A 10,096-nucleotide genomic window follows, 5' to 3' on the forward strand; every position below is an offset into this window, starting at 1 on the left:
AATTAACAAACCACCACCACCACCACCGCCACCACCACCACCATTCATCGTTTCTTACACCTTAAACTCTCACTTCTTGAAAAATTCCTATGAGAGAGAGAGAGAGAGAGAGAGAGAGAGAGAGAGAGAGAGAGAGAGAGAGAGAGAGAGAGAGAGAGAGAGAGAGAGAGAGAGAGTTACCTACGCTCTCAACTAAATAACACGAGGAACTTTCACACAACTGAATGCTAAAGAGAGTGACTCACCGAATCTCCCTCCCTTTCAACTTCTCACCTGACTCTCTCTCTCTCTCTCTCTCTCTCTCTCTCTCTCTCTCTCTCTCTCTCTCTCTCTCTCTCTCTCTCTCTCTCTCTCTCTCACACACACACGATCATCCTTTCCTCCCCATAATCCCTTTCCAGCAGAACCTTCCCTTTCAGTCTCACCCCTTCCTTCCTCCCTTCCTTCGTACATCTTCCCTTCATTTTCCTGCCGCCGGAAGCTGCACCTCCCAGCATCCCGGATATCAGGCGCCCCCTTCCCTCCCTCCCTCCCTGCCTGCCTCCCTGCCTCCCTTCCCTTCCTTCCTTCCGCCTCACCTGTGATTGAAAACTTCTCCTTTCACCTGCCCTCACCTCACCTGTTCTCAACCCTTCCTTTCCTGACGGTGTTTCGTACTATTCCTAACACACACACACACACACACACACACACATACACACATGTGGTAGTTGAAGCAAAGCATCAGCGATCAACTGGAATTTCAATAAACTGCGATGTTCGTCCGACCTTAGTTAACGAGAGAGAGAGAGAGAGAGAGAGAGAGAGAGAGAGAGAGAGAGAGAGAGAGAGAGAGAGAGAGAGAGAGAGAGAGAGAGAGAGAGAATGGTGACTGTGTGTGTGGGGGGGATATGAACTATAGAATACAGAAAAGAGAGAGAGAGAGAGAGAGAAGAAAATGGGGAGTGAGAAAATTAAATTAAAAGTAACACAGGGGGAATGAGGGAAGGGAAGACAGGAAAGAGTATGGGGAAGGATATGGGAGGAGAAGAATGGAAAGCAGGGTGGGAGAAGATGAGAGAGAGAATGAGGGTAAGAGAAAGAGAGGAAGAGGGGAGAGAAAAGTAAATAGACAGAGGCACTGAGTTATAGTAGTAGAAAGGGGAGGAAGAAGAGGAGGAAGGGAATGGTGGTCAATAAAATAAGAGAAATAAATGTACAGAGAAAGGGGAGAAAAAAGCGAAAGGAACTGCGTTTTAAATTACACGGAAGCAAACGATTACAATAAAAAGTTTCTAAAAAAAAGTCACGGGAGCAGCGAGGATAAAGAGAGCTGGGCAAAAAAAATACACATATAAATAAAAAAAGGAATATGTGTGTGTGTGTGTGTGTGTGTGTGTGTGTGTGTGTGTGTGTGTGTGTGTGTGTGTGTGTGTGTGTGTGTGTGTAAATATTAAAGGAAGAGTTGACACACACACAAAAAAGAGTAAATATATAAACCTTTCCAAAAATAACTTACTTTTTATAGATAATTTTGCCCAGACTAAAAGTTTAAATAACAATGAATATGAAAACAGGAAATTGAGAGAAAACACGGTTCTGTATTATAAATGCCAAATGACAACGACAACAGCAACATCCACAACATTTGCAACAACAACAGCGCTGCAATGACTACAACATATTTTACGCCTTCTTGATTGACAAAAATGATGTCGGTAAGAAGCGAGACGGAGGTAGTAGTAGTAGTAGTAGTAGTAGTAGTAGTAGTAGTAGTGGTAGTAGTAGTAGTAGTAGAAGCAGAACAACAACAACAACAACAAAGGATTCATAACAAAAGAAGAGAGGAAGAAGAGAGAAGTCGGACTGAGGGAGGGAAGGGGGAAGGTGGAGGGAGGAGGTAGGGGAAGTAGAAGGAAGGAATGGAGATAATAATGAGACAGGAAAAGGGAAAATAGGTTAAGGGGAAGTTACGGTGAATCAGTGTGAGAGAGAGAGAGAGAGAGAGAGAGAGAGAGAGAGAGAGAGAGAGAGAGAGAGAGAGAGAGGAGAATGGTGGGAGGAGAGAATTCCTCGTGCTTCAATTGCATTCTCTCTCTCTCTCTCTCTCTCTCTCTCTCTCTCTCTCTCTCTCTCTCTCTCTCTCTCTCTCTCATCAACAACTACTCTCACAGGAACAATATTCCTCCTCCTCCTCCTCCTCCTCCTCCTCCTCCTCCTCCACCTCCTCCTCCTCCTCCTCCACCTCCTCCTCCTCCTCCTCCTCCTCCTCCTCCTCTTCTTCCTATCCTTCCTACTTTTCACTTCTCTTTCTCCACCATGTTCACTCCTTACTTTACACTCACTCCACCCTCCTCCTCTTCTTCCTCCTCCTCCTCCTCCTCCATTCTTCTTCTTCCATCACTTCTCTCTCATCTCCAAAATACTCTAAGTGTATGAGTTGTTATGAGGACAGAGAAGGAAGGAGGATGGGAAAGAAGAAGCGGAGGAGGGAGGAAAGGGAGCGGAGGGAAAATGTGTGGAGGTAAAAAAAAAAAAAATGGCGGAAAATATGAGGGGAAAATCGGAGTAACGATGAAGGGGGGAGGAGGGGGAATAAGAATGGTAAGATAATGATCGCTTAAGTGAGGTAAATAAGATCCAGGAAACACCAACGAGGAGGAGGAAGAGGAGGAGGAGGAAAGAAAGAAAGAAAGAAAGAAAGAAAGAAAGAAAGCGAAGAAGAAGAAGAAGAAGAAGAAGAAGAAGAAGAAGAAGAAGAAGAAGAAGAAGAAGAAGAAATTAAGGCAGACAGACACACAGACAAACAGACAGAAAAACAGACAGACAGACTGACAGAAAGTAGAACAAGAAGAACAAGAAAAACAAGAAGAAGAAGAAGAAGAAGAAGAAGGAAAGGAGGAGGAGGAGGAGGAGGAGGAGGAGGAGGAGGAGGAGGAATACAAAGAAAAGCCAAACAGCAACAAACCTTTTGGTCCTTGCAAGGCTGTTTGGTAACTACTAACTAGCTACAGGGAAGAGAGACAGGACAACACAGCAGAAGGCTACGGCAGGAGAAGGAGGAGGAGGAGGAAGGAGGAATACAAAGGGAATACAAAGGAAAGCCAAACAGCAACAGACCTTTTGGTCCTTGCAAGGCTGGAGGAGGAGGAGGAGGAGATGAAAGATAAAGATGAAGCAAGGAAGAAAAACTATGAAACTATGAAGCCTAATTGGAAACGAGAGAGAGAGAGAGAGAGAGAGAGAGAGAGAGAGAGAGAGAGAGAGAGAGAGAGAGAGAGAGAGAGAGAGAGAGAGAGAGAGAGAGAGTCTAACCAGCCCTGGCAAAATATTAGCAATGGAGGAGGAGGAGGAGGTTCTCTCATCTCCATCTTTATCATGACTCGTTTCTCACCGTCTTCGCCACGAGCCTTCTGACGCTGAGGGAGGGAGAGGAAGAGATAGAAAGGGAGAGAGGAGGGTTGGGAGAAATGGAGTGGAGGAGTGGAGGAGAGGTGGAATGGTGGAGAAACAGGAGGGTTGAAGAGCTTGAGGAGTTGAGGAGCGAAGGAAAAATGAAGCGAGAAAATAAAGATGAGGGAAAGAAAGAAATGAGAGGGGAAGAGGAGAGAAGGAGAGAGGAAGGGTGGAGGGTGCAAAAGTGGTGATGAAAAGGCAAGGAGGGAATGAAGGGAGAAGAAAGAGAGGAGTGGAAGAAATGTGAGCGAGAAGACAAATGAGTAAAGGAAGGAAATGAAAGAGAGAGAGAGAGAGAGAGAGAGAGAGAGAGAGAGAGAGAGAGAGAGAGAGAGAGAGAGAGAGAGAGAGAGAGAGAGAGAGAGAGAGAGAGAGAGGAACACGATGAACTGTAGGAAGAAAGAGAAACGAAGAGAAATAACGTAAAAAAATAGAAGGAAGAAAGAAAGCAAGAAGGAAGGAAGGAAGGAAGGAAGGAAGGAAGGAAGGAAGTAAGGAAGGAAGGAAGGAAGGAAGGAGGGGTGGAAGGATTGAGCTGTGTGTGGCAGTCTTGGCGGCGCCACGCGTATGGAAGAATTTACTTAACATTAATTAAACTTGTCTGCTTCTTGATCTCCGTCACCCCGGAAGAAGGGAGGAAGGGAGGAAAGGAGGGCAGGAAGAGAAAGAGTCAGGAAGAGAGTGATAGGAAGAGGGAAAAGGACTGAGAGAAAGGGCAGGGTGAAGAGGGAGATGTGGGGGGGTGAGGGAAGGGAAAGGGGAGTGGAAGACGAGGTGTGAGGGGAGGTGGCGGAATACAGGATAGGCCCACCAGGAGAGAAAAAAAGAGGTGGAAATAAAAGGTGAGGAGAAAAGAAACAAAGAAACGACTGGGTGCATAGAAAAGTGTAAGGGAGGAATACAAAGGAATACAAAGGAAAGAACAGACAGCAACAGCCCTACTGGGCCTAACGAGGCTGTCTGTGTGTCTATTCTACCACTACCACTACAGATTCTAAGAGTTAGAGGATGGAGGACACTAGAGATCAAGGAAGGAAAAACAGGAGAGTATAGGGAGGAGGAAAGGCTAAGATGTGATAGGAAAGGATGAAAGAGAAATTATACTATTCACTACACTAACTAACAAAAAAAAAAAAAAAAAAATAAATAAATAAATAAATAAATAAATAAACATTTTATGTAGGCGCAAAGTACGTTATATGAGGAGTTGCTGCGAGGTGATTGTCCAACCTTTGTTTAAAAGTTTCTATTGTGTTACTATCGACAATATGTGCTGGGAGAGAGTTCCAGACATTTACAATTCTATTAAAGAAATAATACTTAGCCTCGTCTGATCTGAAACGCTTACCTATAATCTTGTAGCCATTATTTCGAGTGGTGTTGGAACTGTCAATGATGAGATAGTTGTTTACATTTACGTTATCAAAGCCCCGACACATCTTAAACAATTCAATTAAGTCACCTCGCATTCGCCGTTTCTCTAAACTGAACAAGTTGAGTTCCCTCAAGCGCTCCTCATAAGGCTTGTTCCGCAGTCGTGGGATCAACTTGGTAACTCTTCTTTGGACTCTCTCCAGCTTGTCTATATCTTTCCTGTAATGGGGTGACCAGAACTGGACGCAATACTCAAGTAGAGGTCGGACAAGTGTATTAAACAATGTGAGAATTACCCCTTCTGATTTGAATTCGAAAGTCCTACCAATAAACCCAACCAATTTATTTGCTGTTTTAACTACTTCCGAGCAGTGTTTACTTGACTTGAGGTCTGAGGTAATTATAACACCCAAGTCCTTTTCCTCCTTAACCTTAAGAAGCTCGGTACCGTTCATTAAGTAATCAGTGTGATCGTTGTTATTACCAATGTGCAACACTTTACATTTATCTACATTGAAGCTCATCTGCCACTTGTCTGACCAAGTGGCTAAGTGGTCAAGATCAGATTGTAATTTTCTTTTATCCTCAGACGTGACTACTTTATTCATTATTTTTGTATCATCAGCGAACTTAGATACTTTGCAGGTGAGACCCTCATCGATATCATTAACGTAAATAAGGAAAAGAACAGGGCCGAGCACTGATCCCTGTGGTACACCACTTAGAACTTCTCGCCAGTTTGAAAATTTACCATTTAAAACAACGCGCTGTTTTCTCTCAGACAGCCAGTCTTCAAGCCAATTGAGAAGTTTTCCATTTATACCATGTGACTTCAATTTAGCTAGTAGCCGCTTATGGGGAACTTTGTCAAAAGCTTTTGAAAATCTAGATACACTATATCTACTGCCTTTGTTTCGTCGTACATGGTGAAAACATCATAAAAGAAATCAAGCAGATTAGTTAGACAAGAACGTCTGTTTCGGAAGCCATGCTGCGAGTCATTGATTAAATCATTTTCCTCTAGAAAGTTCACTAAATTATTGCGAATTACTGTTTCCATTAGTTTACATACTACAGATGTAAGGCTGATAGGTCTGTAGTTACTTGGAAGTGAATTATCGCCTTTCTTTTCTATAGGGGTAACGTTAGCTAACTTCCAATCCTCGGGAACCTTACCGCAGTTAAATGATTTGGTGAAAAGCAACGAAAGGGGCTTACAAATTTGGAATTTAGTTTCTTTCAAGACACGTGGTGCAATACCATCTGGGCCGGAGGCTTTGTCAGTTTTCATCTTATCAATTACTTTGATTATCTCGTTTTCATGAAAAACGCAGACACTTAAGGGGGTTATGTTGTGGAGCATAAGGAGTGGTTCGGGGATTGTATGAGTATTTTCCTCTGTAAAAATTGAAGCAAAATAATCATTCAGTGTGTCCGCGATCTGAGTTTCTCCGGTGACAAAATTACCGTTATCTAGTGTAATGTGATTAATGTGAGATGTAATGACTTTTTTATTTCGAACGTAACTGTAAAATTCTTTGGGATTGGATTTAGCAATGCTTGCAATATACATTTCTAGATTTTTCTTACTCTGTCTAATGAGCTTTTTTGATTCGCGTCGGAGTCTGTCGTATTCTAGTGTATCAGCCTCATTCTGAGAGGACAAATATTTACGGTAGGCACGATTTTTCTGCAGTAGTTGTGACTCAATCTTGTTTGTCCACCATTTAGGTTTATTTCTCTTGCATGGACGTCTTTTACGCATAGGGATACATGTCTTCACAGCATCTTCTAAAATGTACTTAAATTTCGCCCATGATTCCTCAATGTTACTTTCGCCAAGTTCAGCGTTCCAATCTGCGACAGAAAGAATTGACCTGAGTCTGTCGTAGTCTCCTTTTTATATATGAAAACTTTTTCGTTGCTAACAATGTCCTTATATGCTTGAAGGTTGATGTTAAAGGAGACAATCTTGTGGTCACTTGTACTAAATTCAGGACCAATATTAACGTTAGATATTAAGTCATCGTTTGTTGAAAGAACAAGATCTAATATGTTGTCACCTCGTGTGGGTCCTTGAACGTGTTGCTTTAGGGAACATTCTAATAAATTATTATACAAGTCGTGACCAGAGTGAGAGTTAAGTGGATTTCCCCATGAGTTAACAGGTAGATTGAAGTCTCCACAGATGACTGTATCAAAAGTGTTACTTATTTCAGTGATTTGATCTTGTAAATTCTTATCGGAGGAAACATTGTGAACCGGAGGCCTATAAATAAGACCTATAGCAGTTTTCTTAGAACGTACTCTTAAATGCAAGAAGACTGAATCTATATTGTTAATCTTTTCGGTTTTTAGTATGGTTGGCTGAAGACTGGCTTTTACATACAGCAATACACCGCCACCTATCCTGTCTTTTCTTTCACTGCTGAACATTTCATAACCTGGCAAGTTGTATTCCGCAAGAAAGTCTCTGTTTGCAGAGTTCAGCCAAGATTCAGTAATACCAATAATGTGGTAGTTTTCTACAGCTGCCAGGGTTTCTAAATCTGAAAATTTATTTCTAAGGCTGCGAGCGTTGATTAGGCAAGCTTTTATAGTGTTGCACATGGAGGTTGGGTTGCGCGAGGAGGCTACTAAGAGCCTGGGGCTACACGATCTTGCTGGTCGTTTTTTGGTCTGAAAATAGAAACTTTATTACTAAGGAGTCTACCAAGTCGTGCTGCTCCAATTCCATTTAGGTGTAAACCATCCGGCTGAAATAGAGAAGGTTTATTATAAAAGTTGTCCCATAGATTAACAAAGTCTACACCTTCCTCTGTGCAAAGAGAACGGAGACGGCTGTTAGTGCTGAAGGCTCTGTTGTAGAAGACAGCCGGTGCCCTGATGCGGGGGAGGATACCTGAAACAATAATATTATTGGATTTAGTTTTGAAGCGCTGTATCATCTTCTTGAACTTTTCCATGAGCTCTTCAGACCTAGTGTTTTCAACATCATTTGTACCTGCGTGAATAATAAAGAGGGTGTTATTGTTAGATCCGCAGGCTGCCTCGTCACATGCTGCCGTGATGTCGTCTAAGCGTCCACCAGGCATGCACAGACGCTTACGTGTCCTACGAGCCCTGCCACAGAACTCAGAGAGCTGACCTCTGACTATTGAGTCTCCGACCAGTCTCGTCTCTTGTGCATCTTCCTCCTCTTCAGCTAGGATCTGGTACCTGTTGTGTGTTGAGATGGGCAAAAAGTTTTTAACATTAGTGGTGGTGGCACGATTTTTGACTAATATGAATGGTGACTCTGCAAGCTCAGCATGTGGGCGGGCAGGAGCCCCTAGAGTGGAGGAGGCAGGTCTGTCAGGGATGGCAGGAACAACATCTGTGGAGGTGCAACCTGTATTAGAGACAACGAACTCTTTTAGTGCTTCTAGCTGTTGCACGACGTCCTCATACTGCTTGCACTTCTCCTCGTATTTCTCGTTGAGTCTCTCTACCTTGCTATTGAGGTGACACAACCTGCAGGCAGAAGAATTTCTAAAATACTGAGGGGCAAACCTGCCACGACAGGCTTCGCATTGTCTGAGAAGAGAAGGCATGACTGATTAATCAGAGCACTTTCGAAATTTCAGATAAGATGTGACCATAAATTGAGCAAATGAAAAGTTTATGCATGGAAATCAGATACTGCTGTGTTGGATGCCTCCAACACTGGGAGTTAGCTCCCACAGGGTCTTGAAAATACCATAAAGACCAATCGCTTGCCTAGAGTCTCGGACACGAGTGAGACTTTCACAACCCGGCGCTTGCAGCTATTGTCCTCACAGTTCTGTCCCATAGAGTGGGGCCGGCGTAGTCACTCTAGGCAAAGTGGGCAAGATGGGGGAACGGAACCAGCACCCAACCCCACCTTCAGCCACGTCTGACACACCTCTGCGACCCTTGCGAGGCCTGGCCGGTGGCACCTGTCGCCAGGTGTTCTCCACCGACTCTAGAGACTATCAGACGCACTTCCAGAGAGACCAAGAAACTGAAATATTCCTTGTATAGTATGAGAGAAGGATGGAAAAATAATGAGAACCAGTCATTATGAAGGATAGAGATGAAAGGACCGCCATTAGCAAGGGAGAGGCGGGTGACTCACATCAACAACTGGTTCCCAGGGAGGCTAAATTAGTGTAGAGACCGCCACACTTCTCTAAACCGCAGCCCCCAGCTAACTAAAGCTAAGGCATGGTCCAGCTAACTAGGACCTTGGAACTCCAGCCATTGTCCCGTCAAGGGATCATCTGCCTGCAGTCCAATCCACCACTGCTGCTGCCCAGTGGCTTCACCGTAACCCTGGCCCGGGGGACTTACCAGGTTAACACCTTGTCCAAGGGTGGCCTGAGACTATGCACGGCAGGGTGGTCAATTTCCCTGAGGTGAGCTATGATCACCCGCATACCGGGAAATCACCCGCATACCGGGAGGAGGAGGAGGAGGAGGAGGAGGAGGAGGAGGAGGAGGAGGAGGAGGGGACAATACTATGCAATTACAAAAGTATTCCCAAAGCAAAACTTGGTAAAAATATTGGGGGGAAATGTTCTTTTTTACGATGATACGCATTTAGTAACACACACACACACACACACACACACACACACACACACACAAAGATAGAGAAAGTGAGCTGGGCGGGTATCGAGGCACAATTTCAGAATGTACCATTTTAAATCTAACTATTACAAGACTCGCGCCGCAGCATTTCATAAGCGGCGCCTAGAATTAATAGCCTTTAGGGGGAGGGGGAGAGGGTAGATGAGTGGACCTACTCTACCCCCCAACTACCCACACCACCCCCACACACCGGGCCGCCCACCCACGCCTCCCCGCTGACGTCACTTCCGGATAAATGGTGGTGCTCCCTCTCCAAAATCACGGCCGTAAATTATAGGCGGCAAAACTCGCCATGTTCACCGCATATTTCCGACTGGCACGATTAAAAAGTTACCTTGCATCGACCCCCGAGCCGCGGTGGTGGTGGTGGTGGTGGTGGTGGTGGTGGTGGGAGCCTTCCAACCGTCGCCGCCTGGCCTGCAAACCCGTGGCTGATCTTTCTCTTTTTCCGGTGTTTGTGGCTGGGCTTAATTACACCTGCTTGCCGCCCACACCTGGCCTTGAAGGGAGGAGGGGGAGGAGGGAGGTTGAGGGAGGTGGCGGTGAGGAGGTGCAGGGAGGTAAGGTTGGCGGGAACAGCTGCACCATCATCATCACCACCACCACCACCACCTCCTCTTCCACCATCACCACC

The 10,096-nt window shown here is 44.7% G+C and overlaps 1 protein-coding gene across 1 annotated transcript in view; it reads right to left on the reverse strand.

Moving 5' to 3' along the window:
• The window catches only part of LOC135098765 (uncharacterized), an 11,158-nt gene extending 2,756 nt beyond the window's left edge, over positions 1 to 8,402 (reverse strand). The window contains exon 1 of the mRNA XM_064001158.1: positions 7,712 to 8,402. Coding sequence (XP_063857228.1) covers positions 7,712 to 8,402 — 691 coding nt within the window. The remainder of the gene's footprint in view (positions 1 to 7,711) is intronic.
• Positions 8,403 to 10,096: the final 1,694 nt, after the last annotated feature.

This window comes from Scylla paramamosain, unplaced genomic scaffold (genome assembly GCF_035594125.1).
Source record: "Scylla paramamosain isolate STU-SP2022 unplaced genomic scaffold, ASM3559412v1 Contig79, whole genome shotgun sequence".
NCBI classification, from domain to species: Eukaryota; Metazoa; Arthropoda; class Malacostraca; order Decapoda; family Portunidae; genus Scylla; species Scylla paramamosain.